At 41.5% G+C, this 17,750-nt stretch overlaps 1 protein-coding gene across 1 annotated transcript in view; it reads right to left on the bottom strand.

Moving 5' to 3' along the window:
* The window catches only part of elmo3 (engulfment and cell motility 3), a 21,523-nt gene extending 3,773 nt beyond the window's left edge, over positions 1-17,750 (bottom strand). Inside the window, exons 1-15 of the mRNA XM_046395134.1 lie at positions 17,482-17,750; positions 12,229-12,335; positions 10,043-10,083; positions 9,863-9,935; positions 8,010-8,060; positions 7,549-7,718; positions 7,006-7,105; positions 6,724-6,875; positions 6,220-6,298; positions 5,345-5,395; positions 5,093-5,215; positions 4,794-4,916; positions 4,561-4,665; positions 4,144-4,252; positions 3,883-4,019 (exon numbers count right to left, since the gene is read on the bottom strand). Of these exons, the coding sequence (XP_046251090.1) occupies positions 3,883-4,019; positions 4,144-4,252; positions 4,561-4,665; positions 4,794-4,916; positions 5,093-5,215; positions 5,345-5,395; positions 6,220-6,298; positions 6,724-6,875; positions 7,006-7,105; positions 7,549-7,718; positions 8,010-8,060; positions 9,863-9,935; positions 10,043-10,083; positions 12,229-12,306 (1,392 nt within the window). The 5' untranslated portion in view covers positions 12,307-12,335; positions 17,482-17,750. The remainder of the gene's footprint in view (positions 1-3,882; positions 4,020-4,143; positions 4,253-4,560; positions 4,666-4,793; positions 4,917-5,092; positions 5,216-5,344; positions 5,396-6,219; positions 6,299-6,723; positions 6,876-7,005; positions 7,106-7,548; positions 7,719-8,009; positions 8,061-9,862; positions 9,936-10,042; positions 10,084-12,228; positions 12,336-17,481) is intronic.

The raw sequence follows: 17,750 nt of genomic DNA, 5'->3' as shown, positions 1-17,750 counted from the left end.
ACAAGTTTCTCCAGAGAAAGACTGACTGTGATGCGGTTAAAAGGTCCAGATTAATATCAATATACTGTTTCCATGAACGTCCATGCTCACATTTGCAGAAGTACAGGTGAACTTCTGCTTTGTGTACTGACACATCACAGGCAGCCAATCAGGTGTCTGTTTACTTTGATTTTGCTCATACTAAAAAGAACAGACAGGAAAGACACAGATGTGACCAAGACAGGAAAGATTAAGCTCTGACAGTCAAAATTAGAGAAATGCAGGAAACACCTGATACCATTTTGGCTGACATCATTAAAGCAACTAACCATTACATTCAACCTTCAACACACACATGAGGAAGTTTAATTCTGTTTACCCTGCTGGGCCATAACACGGTCCATGGATTGAAGCAAGGGCAGCTTGCCGGCTCTTTGAGGAAGAGCTCTTCACTTCCTTTCTTTCATTACTTTCAAACCAAACCCCTCGTCTCTGTCCCATTCATGTTATTTCTAGCCTACTTATATTCACTTTAAAGATGAAGAGCCAAAATCCCTCCTGCTTCACACTGTCCGGTCTCGTAAGCCTGTGCCTATCTCCACTGCTCTGACTCGCTCATCATTGATTAGTGTGTCCTTTATCAACCTGATTAACTGCAACATCCTCATACCAACCGTGCCAAATTAGTACAATCAATGAAGGACAAACTGAGTGGTTATTTCGCTGAGCAGTTACAGCTTTCATCCTTATACATCATGACAAATCGAACACACATTTTACTTAAAAACTAAAGTCCCTCTTGACTGAGCTGCTCTACCACTGAGTATGATTTTGTATGTATTTTTAAGTGTGTGTGTGTGTGTGTATTCTGCATGACTTGTTAGACTGAAGCTCACACAGAGGGACAGGGGCTGACCCCGACTTTCCTGATACAAGAGTTCAGTGCAGTTAGTTAAACTGTGCGCCCGCATGTGTGTAAAATCTATAGCTCCCTTCAGTGTCCGTGCCCCAGTTGATTATGGAGGAAAAATCTATAGTGGTACACGACAGAGCCAGCTATATGTCGTGCTCTTCCTGCTCCTGCTCACACTCTGCTGACCTACATCATTCCTGTTCACACCCAATGTCAGTGATTGTGAACAATCAGTGACTAAAGTGTAATTCGACCCAGTCAGTGCAGCTCTGTCCAGACTTCTCTCCACACAGTTATGGGATATTACACAAACGGCTGCTTGCTACCGCAAGTTGTCTGCCAACAAGCGATTCACTTCCATTAAATCAAAATCATGAATGTCAACTCTGCGCCAATCTGACAACACTTGATACTGTCCAACAAAGTTTTTTGTTTTTTTTTAATGTGACCACGGAAAATGACAGAGTCTAACCATCAGGCAGCAGTGGAAGTGAAATCCAGACGGTCATTCTAGATTGTGTGAACGTGGGGACACAAAACAAGCGACTAGAGTTTCACACTGTGACTCCACACTCGAGCCCCCTCTGAGCCAAAATAACCTCACTGTCCAGCAGCTTTCACATGACACGAGCCTCAGACAGCCACTCCACACTGTTAAGTCATCTTAACTCTCATGCTACAAATCACTTCTTTTGTCATGTGTTACCTTTCAACAATTTAGTTCGTGTATGGATGAAAAGTAAACTTTTTTCTACACTTGGAATAATAACATTTAATACATGGACTGCAATTACACTAATCAATAACAAAGAAATAAACTACTTAATGTACATTCCGACCATGAAATACTACCAAAGATAACCTTACCTCCATCTTTGTATCCTTCAGGACTGACTATTTGGACAAATATTTCAATCCCAACCTCGAATTCCACTCGTCGTTAATGATCAGAGAAAAGTGACGAGGGTGACAGAGACAGAGAGATGTCCCCTACATGACAGGAGAGGTTCAGGCCTGTGGGTGTTTTGTAAACAGACACCCTGATACTCTGTGACACACATGCACACACCCGCCCCCACCCGCCCCCACGCCCTGTACGGCCTCTCCGTCATTTAGCTGAACTGGCCAATGGGAGCGATGACTGGCAGCTGTCCCTGTTCCCAAAAACTCTGCAGCATGTGCATGTATGCAGGATGACCATTATCACAGCGGGTGCATAGAGCTACGCAAGAAGATTTACGTGATTGGATGGAAGTAGCATGTGTGTGTTTATGGCGCAGTCGCACCCACACAAATACTTCCAGTTACTTCTCTAAGTAACGAAACCTAAATTAGTGAGGATGCATACACCAACACCTCTCTTTTTCTTTGGTTTCTCTCCCAGTCCAACCCTCTCATTCTCTCGCTCTTGTATTGTTTCCAGAGGTTTTAGGTTCCCTCTGTTGTTGTGTAATTACTGCTCATGCCCAGAGTGCTTTGTTTTCATCATTTCCTTCTCCCTCTGTTTCTGCCGCCCACCACGCTTCTCTTTGTCCACCTAAAGCCCCTTTGTCCTTGCCCCAAAGCACCCTGGGTAGGGGGCCGTGAGCAAAAACAAAAGGCCGGTCTGATGGCCCGGCGCTCAGGACACTGGCTCTATGCTGAAAGGTGAAAAGGTCAGTGAGTTTTATGACTATTAGGAGAGCACTTTGTTGATGACGGATGGCTGTGTGTGAAGTTGAAATACGGCTCCAGACAAAAGCTCTACCACTCTCCTTTTCAGAATGGCTGAATTCTCAATATTTCTCCCAGACAAGACCCTGCTGCCGAAGGCTTGGCTCAGCCTATTACCATGGTATTTGTACTACACTGTGGTGGTAAGGTCACAGTGTTCCTAAATGCAGGGTCAACTCTATCTACGGTGGTTTGCATAAGAATGAACCTAACACAAATCCACCATAAAAACTAAAAACCTAAAAGGTCCTCATTTAAAGCTTAACTCTGTGTCTGGAGGAGGTTGTTAAATTTTAATTTGTTTGAAGACCTTCATAGTGCATTAACATACCTCAGGGTGGGCTTGTTTTACTGTTTACTTTTATATCACTCAGAGCTGCTGATACATGATGCTACTGTGCAAGATATTAATCAACAATTTAAGAATTTAAATCACAGAATGAGGTAATCACTGCATTTAAGGAGTGAAACCGTGGGTGGCTACATCACTTATGGAATAGTATTTGTGGTTTGGGTCTGTCAAGAGTAATGACAAACTACCACAACCGAACCCATATATTCAGTGGGACACGCAGTGTTGCTAAGTTACGGGATTTGTCTGCTAGATTTGCAGTAAACAGTCCATGGCAGGCTTGAATCTGAAATACTCCGTGTCATCTTTTTACACACAGAGTGATGATCAGTGCCCCATGGAGCCGTGCTAGAGCAGGTCAGCAGTCATTTGTCTGTGTATCTGCTCTGGAAACTGTAGAACGTGAAAGAAATCCCTCAGTAAAGCCGTAATCTTCCCTATTTCTGTGACGCAACTTCATAATGTTATAGTCACAACCATGACAACTTGGTCCTTGGTTCTTGAGCCTCAGGTAAGAGTTTTCTTACAGCATCTTTGGACAAACACCATCATTATTATTATTTAGCTGTACATCAGTGGAATACATTGGCCTCAAGTATGTAAAGAAAACACAGCGTGCACTACAGACAAACAGAGTCATCTACCTTTTAGCATGGTACTTCTCCTGCAGGGGCTTTATTGCATTTTTCTGAATGGATGGACATTTTGACACTGCTGCATTTACTGTATGTACTGAGATATAAGTCGAAAATATGCAAATATTAGTATTATCATAAATGTAAAGGAGGTGAGATGGTGTCTGGGGTCAGAAAGCACAATTCTGGATTTTTTTGTTCATCATTCCTCCTCCTGCCTTTAAAGCCTCCCTTCATGGCACTAAAGTTCCTGCTAGGCCAATGACAACAGTCATGCTATGCTATACTACCTTGTCAAAGTCCTCCTGTGTGGCTCTCATCTCCTTCCAGGTCTTGTTGAGCAGCTGAATGCAGATGCAGAAAAGTTCCTCCATCAGTCGATCCTGACTGAAGAAGATGGGGTGGTAGTCAGATCCTGTCTCCGAGGCTGTTAACAAGAGGAAGAGATGGAGAAGATGGAGGACAAAAGCAACACAATGCAAAATAAGTAGTTTTAGAATCAGTTTGACCAGACAAAGTCATGATGCTCAGTAGACGACAGGTGAACTTACGTGGCTCCCCGATACGAAGGATTTCACAGAGGATGAGTGTGAGTTGGATGCTGCTCTTGGCAAATGGACACTCATGTTTGTCTTCTCTACTGCTGTTCTCCAAGACAAACTGGGGAGACAATTAAACACAGTGTTGCAAACATTACAAATGAAAACTTAACATTGTGTAACCTTATATTTACTTAACATTTCTACTTTTAGCATGTAACAGACAAGGGAAACACGTATGGGCTGCATGAATAACTGATGATCAAAATCTATCTTCATTGAGTGAGTTTCTTTTCTTCCCATTTAAAACTAGGGAATGCCCTGATTAATGACTCAAAGATGCTGATATGATGCTGACTATGATACTGCCAAAGTTCAAAGAGATGTTTTATCAAATCATCAAATGAAGAGCAGATAAGTAATGCTCACCCTGCTGTAGGCGTCAGGATAGCGTGTGGCGAAATAAAACATGGTGTCCAAAGCTAGAAGACCAGGAGGCGTTCGCACCAAATCCTGACCAGGGTTACTATTGTTCTGGAAGGAAATGATCTTCATTAACCACAGCAATTGGAAGACTGAAACTACTATAGCATGGAGTATTGCTATTGATGATGACAGTGCACATAAACACTGTGGAATAACCTCTAACAGCAGTCACTTACAGAGAAGCCTAACTTCTTGAACTCTTTGGCGCAGAGTGACCGGCGTCTCTCGTGGCTCAGACTGTTCTCGCTTTCCGTCTCAAATGCTGCCTGACGTAAACCATGAAGGATGTCTCTCTGCTCCTGGAGCGACAGAGCGAAGAAGCAGAAACAAGGTGAATGTTTGGTACGAAGATGGATGTCAGGCGGACACCTTTAGGGGTGATAATTAAACTAGCACTGTTTTTTTATAAATACTTTAGTCAGTGCCATGCACATATTCTCGTGATTTCTTTCAGAAATCAAATGTAATAGCTCACCTGGCTATAACAGTCCAGCGGTGTCCTCATGCGAGGCTCCAGGTGATTCAGAGTAACTGACTGCAGGACGTAGAGGTAGTGGGCCATCTCGTCCTGGACTGAGCCAGAACTGTGGATGATGTTCTGCAACGGTAATAGCAGTAACAGTTTATTTACATTCCTCTGTGCAACAACAAAGTCTTCTTCCATCATACTACCACTGAGATACAGAAAACAATGTGAAATGTAAATGTAAATGAGGGGATGATTTACTTTATAAATGTACTGGCGCAGATTCTTCTTATTCAGGAACGCAAACATGTCCTGGAAAACAGATCGCAAGAAACAAGAGAACAAAGTGAGCATAAGCAAAATGTGTTACTCAGGTGCAGTGACTTGTTTCTAACATGGGGTGGCGATACAGAGTTGGTATGTGATTAGTGGGCAGGACAGGGGTTAGAGAGCGAGACTTTGACCTCTGTGACGAAACCACCACTTGCTGGTACATGCATCTCTTACCCAACCTCGTTTTGTTCAGGACTAATTGCTGATAAGAAGAGAGCGTTTGTTGACCTACTGTAAAAGTGAGGAAGTGTGTGCGTGCAAGTAACAAAGAGAGTCTGAGAGAAAAGAGACGTGAGCGCTGAATGAAGGAACTGTGTGCGTACAATGAGAGAGGAGCAGGAACAGAACAGAGGGAGAGAAAGCCTCGACTGTCTGCAGACAAGCTGGGATGACCAGACAGAATGAGACAGATGTGGTCGTTTCCAGCTGTCTGGAAAAAAATGGCGCCTACAGGATCCTGACTCTCATATACAGTAATGGCCTTCTGGAGCAGATAACCACACTCCAACCCAAGTCACATGCATGTCACTCTCTCTTCCCATCAGCTTCCTATCAGAGTGTGAGTGCACTACAGTCAAGAGTAAAGACAACTGAAAATGACAAACCTCAGCAAAGTTAAAGTATGAGCGGTGCATACTGATTTACAGCTGCAGGCACTTCTGACTGGGCGCAGCAGACTTTCAGGAAGGCCTCGAAACAAACTAAATACCTACTTGCCTGCATGCTCTGAAGGTTCTATAGTTCCAAATAGAGCAAGCAGGTGAAAAGAGCATTAAATAGTGAGAAACAGAGTGCAGCAGCACCTGTCTGTCTGAGTCCCCGGCTGTTTGTAGTAACGCCATGAGTAGGGCCATAGCTTTGGTCTGTATCTGCTGGTTCGTCCTGAAAGAGGTCAGAGAGAGAGACAAACATATGATGATGCATGTCTAGGAAGGACAACAGGCTGCTGAGTTTTAAAGCTTGCTTTCAAAGTTTCATTTCTCATATAAATGGTGATGTGATAAATAGCAGAAACGGCATCATCGTCAGCACTAGCATTGACACTTTTCAAACCCTCACCCAGTTCCCCATTAGGATGTGTGACACTGTCAGAGTTTTCTCTTTCACTTTCACTCAACAGTGACAGTCTCAATTTTTACACTGACTAAACTATCTATCTAAAAAAGAATGCAGTTACTTTAAATAGGTGCCGCACTTGGGCTTTCAGAAGAATACGCTCATGCATAAAGCAAGTTTGGAACGTTTTGTATATTCAACAAATCTGTGATTGGCTTCTAAGAGTCAGTCTATATATGTCTGTCGCTTACACTTGGAGGTGAGCGATGAGCCTCTCCATAGTGACTTCATGTTTGACCTGCAGGAAGAGGCTGTGGCTGCTCAGCACCATGCTCTCCAGGATGTCCAGGGACACCTGCTGAATGGATGCATCAGTTGGCTTGGCGTTGACGAAACTGGCAATCTGAAAGGAGAAGGTGGGTGAGAGAGAGAGAGAGAGAGAGAAGGTGGTAATGATGAGGGCAGCAGCAGTAAGTGAAAAATAAAAATCTGTAATGAATCAGAGGATGGACAGAAAGTGGCTGATGCAGAACCTTCTTGATGAAGACAGACGAGAGGTTCTCCCAGGAAACTATCCCATGATCCATGAGCTCCATGAAGGCTGTCAGTGTGTGTGTCATGATCACGTTGCTCCTGAATGAGACACATAGAAAGAAACATTTGCATACACACACATGTCTACACTGACAAATAGCATTCAGGTGGACTGTTTGTGTGGTATCACCTCACTGTGCTGCCCCTGCATGCTACAGCAAGGGTTTGTAAGGGTTATTTACAATAATGGGTACGGCCCAAAATAATTAACAGGTTTTAACTGAAATTGGTAGGGAGTCAGGATCAAATGGGAGGAAACACGTCTTTCTGCAGCCTAATATTTGTGGCCCTGAATACATTCAGCAGGCACACTTCTTCACTTTTCTGCACAGTCAGCTTGGCAGGATTTGCTGCTACATGTGTGAGATCCATTTAACCCATCAATCAGCAGTACTGATATCTGAGAAACAGTACTCCACCTCAGGGGAGAAAAATACGCAAGCACAAACACACACATGGGCGCACACACACAGAGTACTAACTCATTAGAGTCTTCTACTATCTTGACCAATAAGAGGTGTCCGTCTCGGCTGATGAACTCCTGAGCAAATGTCACATCTGTGGAAACGCTTGCCAGTTCCTTCAGTGAATCACATCGCACGCCCGCATCCGAGCTCTGGATGCCCTTGAACAAGTCATCAGCACAGCGGCCCTGCATTCACCAGGAAACACACAGAAAGAAACATATCTGCTCACACACCCCGAACTCAGCCATTTTCTCCTTTTCTAGTTGTTCATATGACACTGTATCATTAGTCTTCTTTAAAACTTAGCTACTTGTGACTGGCAGTGACAAATCAGTGTTGCTGCTGTCTGTACATGCAGCCAATTGTGACTGTTAGACTGTTAATGAGAGAGTGACAAGAGTAAGAGGGTGAGAGGCGGGAGGAATGTAAGGAGGAGGAGGTGAAAGTGCAGCGTGGCTGGTTGAATGCAGACTCACCGGTGCCTTGGTCAGACGCAGAATGCAGCCATTCTTAATGTCCAAACGGTTCTACAAACACACAAACACGCACACAGGGGAAAAAGTATTTTAAAACTGTTGAAAACCTAACACACATACTGCATTTATATATATGGTAAAAGCAACTATGCGCACAGACAGATAAACAGCACAGTGAACCCTCACACTTGAACCAATATAGTCAACCACCAAAATGCCATGGCCAGTAGTTAGTACTGCCACTTGCTGTCAGTAAAAGAGGGAGGCAGGCAGGAGAGTCTGAGGACATTATTTAATGAGCGAACCCATGTTAGAACATTTTTAGGATAAAACTGTTTTGTGTGCATGCTGAAGGAAGGCAACAAGCCCTGCACTTCCTGGCCAGAAACAGCTGTCTCTAAGGAGAAGCCAGAGGCCGTTAGCAGAATGTTCAGTGCTCTTAAATGGGATGTGAAGAATGATGTGACTGGCCAAACTCAACCTGCTGATATTCCTCTGCTCTAATAACACATTTATTTATTTCAGGTTTATTTAACAGGGACATCACATGTAACCTTTGCAACACAAGAAAAAGAAACCCAACAGATGTAGCATATAAAGGGCTTCTAGATGAACCAATTTTCACTATCCACCTCTAGTTGAAAAAAGCAGACAAAGAATACAAAAAACAGCGCAAACAAGACAGCCTGGATGCACTGCAGTGTTTTATGCATGTACATACGACCAGTAGACGCATTCAAAAGTGATTCACATGTTTGTTGTTGAGCTCCACTTGTGGTCACCAAAATTGTACTGGTGTGTTTGTTGCTCAAGACATGCGCTCACATTTGCACTTCAGTCCACTTTGAGAAGACAGAAGCCAGCGTGTTAGAGACTGGCATGCAAGTCAAAGATAAGTTTAGAAACTTTCACAAAGTGTCACAAAGCAAAGTAGATAATTTGAACTTTAAAAGGACAGTTCACCCTAAAATCACCATAGTGCTATTTATCCATCTAGACTGTTTTGATGCAAACTGCAGAGGTTTGGAGCTATCAGCTGTCTGCCTTCTCTTGAAAACAATATAACTAGTTAGCACTTTGATTGTGGTGTTCAAAGCAGCACAAATACTTATGATAAACTAAACAGCAAAATCTTTTTTCAGTTACCCTGAGTTCAAGAATCAGAATAAGTATCGGCAGAGAAAACGTTAATAAGGAACTCAGATTACGGCATAACGCAGGAAATAAATACATCATTACTTTACATGCAATCAAGCCAAATGCCCCTCAGACTCATCAGAAAGCTGCTCTTAAACTGAAACATCTGCATTTAACTACAAACTCACTCACTTCAAAGCCTTAGAGTTAGCATTCTTTCACCAACTGTAAGAGTGCTAAAAGTAAAAATCTGCTGCGTGTTTCTCAGTCTAACAGCAACATCATAAACCATCTTTCTCTGCATCCATCTAATGGCATTGTAACAGCTTCTGCAGCCCAAATTGCAGGGGGGCCTTCAGTGGCAAAAGGTCACTTGACACCGGTTGAGGGTAGCTCCAGCTGCTTTTCTCTGCCTTAATTTCTCTCTACCTACCCTTTGCTTTTTCAATCGGTTTCACATTTCACATTCATGTTATAGTAATAAGGGTATTGTGTGATCTTGACTTTACATTGAGTTAATTCATTTAAGACTCAAGTGCTTTGTGCTGTTACATCTTAACAGCAATTAACAAAATTTTTGTCCTAAATTTACAAACATCTGAAGGGTTGGCTCAAGTGTGTTCCTCAGAGTCTTTACGATGTGCTCACACATTTATCCGACCGATTCACTGCTGTAGATAAATATTTATATGGATTTGTACATAGACATGACTCACCGATTCAGTGATGTACATCTGTACTCCATCTGCATACTGCAGAGCGTAGTTATCAGGACCTGGGAGATTCCAGCTACACATATATACACAAACTGAAATGAACTATTACAATAATAGACAAACATGAAAGACAATGCACAGCAAAACAAATCTGATCCATCATTATCATCAACAACGTACCCATCACACACCTCCTTTATTACAGCAGACAGAGGCTTTTTCTGCACAAAGACACAATAGCATGTGGTCAGATACATACATACAATATGTTAACACCTCATAAAAACACACACCTGCTGCATACATGTGGGTCATGACAACAGGATTTAGCATGCTCTATTATCAAAGTATTTTCTCTGTCAGGGAGCTGAATGCATGTTTCAGTAATAACATGCCGTTATGGGATCACGGTACCACAGATATTCTCACTGGCTGCAAACCTTGTTTGCTGAGAAGAGGAAATCCTAGAGCTCCCCAACGCTTTCTGAACAATGTTACCCTCAGTGCCCAGATCCTTCTTAAATAAAAGCCAGACTACTTCCATGTCTGACTCTCAGCTATCCTGCTATTAGTGGTCAGCCCGACGGTCAACCAATCAAAATGTCTTTGGGTTCTGTGGTAGACCCGGTGGCTGCCCTGTCATTAGTGGCAGCCAAGAAGGTCGACCAATCAGATGTGTTTAGTGTAGACAGCTGGAGTTGGATTGGTTGTGATCTAAAATAAAAATATTTTTAGTAGAGCATGGGCATTCACATCCAAATCAGCACTCCTGAACACTTGATGCTGTTGTGCTACTCGGACAATTCAGGAAAAAAACAGTCAGGAAAATGGTTGGTTAAAAAAATCAAGTATTGAAAAGTGTGTGAAACTAGGTTGAGTTGTCACGCCAGTTTCAGTTCTTCCAACTGCTGAAATTACCAAACAGTCTATTAAGTTCAAGTAAAATCCACTCGCAGTCAACCTTCTCAAATGATGTACAATATCTGACTGTCAGACACACACCCATCTTGTCCAGGATGAAGTTTAAACTCATGTGTAGTGTGTTGTGCAAAGAAATACAAGTTCCCCACAATTTCTCAGAAAGACAAGGAGAATTCCGCCTCAGTCATATTCTGTAAAAGCTGAACAAATAGAACCAGTGGGTGGGTGAGCTAATTTTAGCAGCATTTTAATTCTGAGTAATAAGCCACGTTCACCCGCCTAGCTAGTCAGCTAGCAAGGTGAGTAGCCCGGACAGCCTTGTTAAATAATAGTGCTTATGAGGCACTGGGCAATGTGATTGGCTGAAAGTTATGGGCCCAGTGACAACACCACTGTCTGGTCTTGTCTGTCATTATGAAAATAAGAACGATGAAATAATTTAGAATACTGAATTGAGTTTAAATAATTTTGTCAATTATTTTGCAAAACACTGCTTCCTTTACATATTTTTTACACACTTATTAATATTTACTCATAATTATTTATAGTTGGCTAAAAAGCATCAGGGAGAGTAAATTATTTAAAAATGTTGAAAACTGACATGTAGTTCAGTACCTGTATTGGCCTGCGGTCTTTCAGTCAATGCTATTATAATTGTTTATTATACTGGCAACGACACCGTCAGGCTTCTATAAATATCACGAGCTGCAGCAGCTGTGTCAAACCGCACTGGTAAGGAAGTGGGCATAATCAACTTTTGTCACAAATGCAACACACAGTCATCCAAAACATTTATAGCACCAATAAATCTTCTTCATATTCCACTTTCCAGTGTAACAGCAATTATCTCAGTGTTTGAGCTGCAACATTTCTATTGTTGTCTCTGTTGTTGCTCTAATCACAGAAACATCTCAGTTACACAAAAAATCATCCAGACAAAAGCTCCTCAAATGCAGTTCTATCAGCCATTATGAAGACATCATGCTGACATTCAAGTTTATGGTAACATAAGGGTGAATAAAGCTCTGGGTGGGTGAATGATGGAATGATGGGTGAACTTTTTTTGTGTGTTGTGGTCACAGTGCTGCTGCAGATTTTTGTGGGAGCAGCCTCGGGGAGTTTTCGAACAACAGTACTCCTGAGCTATGTGCAAGGGTCTCTAACATTAAACTCACAGTAACTTATGTCAAATATCTGAACATTCATCAAAGGTTAGCGTAATGGCCACTGTAGCAGTCTTTGGGTCTACAGCTTGAGTGGAAGTGCTGCTGGAAAGGATCAACTAAGGTCATGAAATTCCTGCGATGGTTCACTGTCAGCAGCCTGAGCAAAATGTCTGAGAACAGGCAGACACCGCACAGACAGTATCGCATACGACACTATAATCATACAGAAGCTGGGTGTTTAAAATGGACAATATTTGTAATTACATGCGTGTGCCTTACCTGGTCCAGTTGTATGAGCTGGGGGTAGGCCCCAGGCATCTGGATGGCTATCTTCACTATGTCCTTCTGTTGTGGCATGTTGGCACCTTTTGGCTCCACTGCTCTCCCTGTTGACAATAAAAGAGATGAAAGTGTTAAAATAAGCGTTGTCACGTAATGGCCTTAACTACCTGGAACTTGATATAAAAAAGGGACAATCTTTCATGACTTCATCGTGTACCAGAAGTATGAGTAAACTAGAATGCCATTGCTCAAAGTTGTATGCCTCTGTCAATTTGTACTGTCAAGTTGCAGTTTACATTCATGTTCATCTGAAATATTTTGGCAAAATGGAAGTTATATATTGACATGTACAATTCCAGAGAACATGTTCCAGTGAGAAACAGGGTGTCTTCATTTAGAGAGTATTTTTACAGTGGAGAACAGAAGACTGATAGAAGGCTTCATCACATGAAACTCAATATCATCAAAACCAGTGAGCAGTAAATCACAATGCTTCAAATATGGATGCTGCTGCAAAGAAGCAACAAATTCTAAAACGTTGGTGCTTCACACACATGCTCAACCCAGCAGCACAGAAGATCTCTGCAGTCAGCACAGTTTCAAAGTGGACACCCACAATCTGCCTTTCTGTTCCTGTGTTGTGCTGATGAATAACGGACAGAATACATTAGGATGTCACAAGGAAGTTGACCTTTTGGATATAACACGTCATCGCGTCATCATTTTATACTGTTAGACATCTGTGTGAAATTTTGTCCTAATTAGTGCATGAATTCTTGAGTAATGGCTAAAAATCGTATATTGTGACGCCACAGTGACCGTTGACCACCAAATTCTAATCAGTTAAATCTTGAGCTCAAGTGGACATTTGTGTCAGATTTGAAGAAATTTCCCCAAGGCGTTCTTGAGATATCCCTCTCACAAGAATGGGACTGATGGATGGACATCATGAAACCATAAGGCCTAAGGCATAAAGGCCTTCCAGTAAACAAACCAAACAAACAGCCTTTCTGTCCTGTTTCAACAGAAAGAACTATGTGAAAACTTTAGGTGGACCCTAACCAAAATGAGACCCAATGTATGTCTGATGGGACTACCAATTCACTCAAACACAGAATGCCATTCAAATCTGAGCTCTAAACTGGTAGTAGGCAGAATGTTGATAATAAAAAAATGCGGGATGAGTCATTCTGATTGGTTGAGGCAATCTCTACATAAGGTGAAATGACATCCCCAGTTGTGACGGTCAACTACCATTTTCAACATGAAGCTGTGGAACACTATGTTCCTCTTTCACTGTGTATTTATGGTGCACTGAATAAATCTGAGAGCTAAATACTGTCTCTACATGCACTCTGGATTGTTCACTCTTTTCTCCCCTTTCCAACTCACACACACATCATCAGCACTTCCTCCTCAGCCTTCAGAAAGCATTCTCAGAGGATACAGAAGAAGCTCTTGTTGTGCTTCCAACCCTTCCCCCCTTCCCTGTCTCTCTCCGTCTCTCGGCACATGGAAACAATACAGTCGGACCTAAATTCTTCTGTATGTTAGTGAGCTCACAATGAAGGAAAAGAGGTCGAGCTTGTGTCTGCTTGTGTTCAGCGTGATTAATAACCCCCGCCCTCCGCTCGATCTCATAGATAGTTCACATACCGTTACTGCAGTCTGAAAGGAAAAAAAAAGCTCTCACAGTTTACGGCAGGTTTCAAAGCAATACTCCTGTCATAACAACCACATGCCTTTACTGTCTTCTCACCTCACTTGCCCTGAGGCAGCATCATTCCTGATAAAGAACACCTTCAAAGAAAGAATGAAAATGGGGAAGGCAATCTTTTAACAACAGGAACAATTGACACTGCAGTCCCGTTGATTTTTTTAATAAGAATACGCACACACAAGCACATCAGGTTTGTTTTTTTTTTTATCATTTGCATGGACTAGATGGCAAGCAAAGCCTGGGGTGCTGAAATCATTTTATCGGTTCTGGTGCCAAAGGTCAACGTCACTCCATCAAATGACTAGAGTTTGGAACCTTAATCTTAAAGAGATTTACAGGGAATGCAAGTTTGTTCTAGAGAAGCTTATGAGTCAGCAAATACAGGGACAAACTCCGGGTAATGGCATGAACATGTCTTTGCAACAACAAATACGCCCAGGAGGTTTTAAGCAAAGTATCTGTCTCACCTGCATAATGATGAATGAGAAACTGAGTCCATGTGTCTATTAACTGCAGCCTAAATCATTGCTTTGGTTGCTTTACAAAGACTGAAAGGACAGGTGGCTTTGTTTTGTAAACAGTTCCACAGAAGTGCATGTTAATAATGAAATACATAGTGTAAAAATGACCTCTTCCACAGCTACTGCATGACAGGATGTTGCATTTGGTTGATCTCAATGAGAAGCCCAACTGTATCACTATTCTGTGGTACCACCATTATTCTGATGGTAGGCCAGTTTGATTGGTTGGTAGAAAGGTTTTGGTTCAGTTTTGCAGAACCTCCAATCCACATCCATTATTATAATTTGTTCGTGTCAAAGGAGGTAAAGCTTTACTTCCTTTGGCATAACCTCCTACAGAAAACTAAGTAGAAGAAAAATTTGTCTTGATTCAGACTATATTTGGATTAATTGTGCTAATATTGAATATCTTCATAAGTACAGGCACAACTTTTAACCCTCTGCTAAATATTTATGAACATTTAAGTGTAGTTTTTGGTTTACGGCAAAATACCAATATTTAGGAAATTATGTCATGCTGATACACTAACCGGGAATGATAAACACACCTACTAAAAGTGGGTGTAAAATTGCAGTGTCCAGATATGCAAGCTTGATTGAGACCTATCCACACAGACTCAGTGCTGCGATTGTGGCCAAATGTGCATCTACTAAATACTGACTTGAAGGGGGTGAATATTTATATATATAATTTTATTTATTATCACTTATTTTACATTATATATTTTTAATTAATTGACATTACTTTGTAGAAATCTGTTTCCACTTTGACATTAAAGAAAAAAAAAGCCAAATTATATTGATTATGATTCCATTTATAAAAGCGATAAAAGGGGAAAACATCCAAAAGGGTGACTACTTTTTATAGGCACTGTACACACACAACAAATGTCTGAACAGAGTTAAAACATTTTAGCAAATCCTGAGGAATTTCAGCTTCTTGGTTAACCTGTACCAGTGAAAAAGCACTATTAGTCTACCTTCATCATGACCTGTCTGTACTTGCTTCAGACTTCACGCAACACTGGAAAGAGCTCAGGATGCACTGACATTCTCCTTTCATTACTACAAGACAAGAAGATCAGCTCCTCGACTGCAAAACAAGACAAGCTTAGTAAACGCCGTAACCTGCATTCTGATTAACGAAATGCATCACATACTGTTCTAAATCTAGACACATTACTGGCTGTTATGGTGTCCTGTTGAAAAAAGTACAAATCAGACATTAAAACATTCAAAAACCTGCTCTGGTAATCTCACTGGTTCAGTGTGACTAGTGACTTGTCTTCTTTTTTCCTCAGCCAGAGCAATCCTGTGTGAAAAGGCCTCTTCAGACTTATTTTGTGTACATTTATTGTGTTCAAAGCAACCCTGAGTTTGTTTTACTCCTCAGCACACGACTCTCGACAGCAAACACAGTGATCAGTGAAAATGCTGAATATGTTCGACTTCTCCCTTCCTTAACACAGCACAAGAGAGAAGGGAGGTTTTCATCTCAACAGAGGTTAACCACAGTGTGTCTGCGCCTGTTTTTCACGTCCTCTGTTTTAAGTGGCACCTGAAACTGCACTTTCTGCAGGGAGTGTGTCTGCTTCAACAGGAGCCAAGCTGAGGTGCAGCGATTCCATACGGCATAACAAAACCATCAGCAGTCATGCATACGGTTTAATTTAAGTTTTATCTATTAATATAATGTCAGTGACATTCACTTTCACATGATGTGACAATTAGGTTGTAGAGCTAAAACAATTCAGTACTTAGTTGTTAAACTAGTTCAAATAAATGTATCTGCAATTATTTTTTTGGATAGTTTGAGTTTTTTCAAGCAAAATGCCAATTTCTTAAGTGTGAATGTTTCTTTGTTTTCTCAGATGTTTGATAGTTAATGGGCTATCTTTACTTTTAATGGTGGGTTTGGGCACAGCAAGACATTTTGAAAGTGTCACTTTGGACCCTGATGGTCTTTTTTATCAAAGCTTTTATAGACCAAACAATAAACTGATGAATCAAAATGGCAGATTAGTAAGTATAACAATTGTTAACCACAGCTGTGTTATGTTTTATCAAAAATAATTTTTCAGTTTTACTCTACAATAGGGCTGAAACATTTATCAGAATATTAGCAAAATTGCAATATGGCCAAGAGCAATATCCAAATGGCAAGAGCAGCAGTTTTTTGATAAAGTTAAATGAGGCACAACCTGCCATCATAAATAATGGATGCTTGTTTGGTACAGACCCCCGGCAAATATCCGGTCAACATCTCAGTACAGTACAGAGAAAATACATCCAGACATACATGTACAGCTGTCACACAAATACACCGTTCTTCCTTTCTCATACAGAACCACACATTACAAGGTGGAGGGGACTGATATAACCCGGACTTTAAAGAGTTATAACGATTACAACGTCCACCAGCTTCAGCAGCTGTCATTCCCTGTGTTCAAGGGGCACTTTGCTTCATTAAGCTTAAAACCAATAGCACGCCCAGACCTTCTGTTAGCCTGCAGAATCAGTGTGTCTCAGACCCCCTGGACTGACAGACACCCCCCCGCCAAAGCTTGTGTTACTGTGTGTGTGTGTGAAGGGGGAAGCTCTCAGCTGCCTCAAATTCCTAGCCTGACAGGGTACCCCACACACACACACACACACACACACACATACGCACACACACACAAAAGCTTCAAGCTTTTAATGTATTCTGACTTTGTAGCTATTAAAACAAAAAATACACATATAAGTTACAAATTTTACACTGACATGTAACCCATGTATTACATTAATAAAGTTCTCTTTTACACATATTAAAGGAACTTATGTACAGCTAGTTTACAAAAGTCATGGATGCAAATGAAGATAATAAAACAGCACCCCGATTGTACTTATTTAACTGTACTTATCTGGAACGGATATGAACTACCAAACCTACGTGAGCGCAATCAAGACAGGGTAGTGAAAGAAGTGTGAGAGTCAGCCGCAGAGCTTTTTTTCCAGACAGCGACCTACCTGGTTTGAGAAGACAAGTCGAGGGCCAGTTACTGTCCTGCAGGAACCGCCGCAGTCGGAGCGTGAAACATTTGAAAGTGTCCTTTTTGGCCCCAGAAAGAACCTGCTCAGTCCACAGAAGTGACTTATCTTAGAGAAACATATAGACTGTTCGGAAAAACAAGAGAAAACTTCTTGCAATAACTTTTTAGGAATGATTAGTTGACTTAAAAGTTCCGGGTTGGTTGGAGTCGTCCAGTAGAGAATTTGAGTAAAGTTAGCTAGATTTA

Source organism: Scatophagus argus, chromosome 7, assembly GCF_020382885.2.
Source record: "Scatophagus argus isolate fScaArg1 chromosome 7, fScaArg1.pri, whole genome shotgun sequence".
Lineage (NCBI taxonomy): Eukaryota > Metazoa > Chordata > Actinopteri > Scatophagidae > Scatophagus > Scatophagus argus.
The sequence above is the reverse complement of the archived record's forward strand: the minus strand, read 5'-3'. Positions and strand labels throughout refer to the sequence as shown.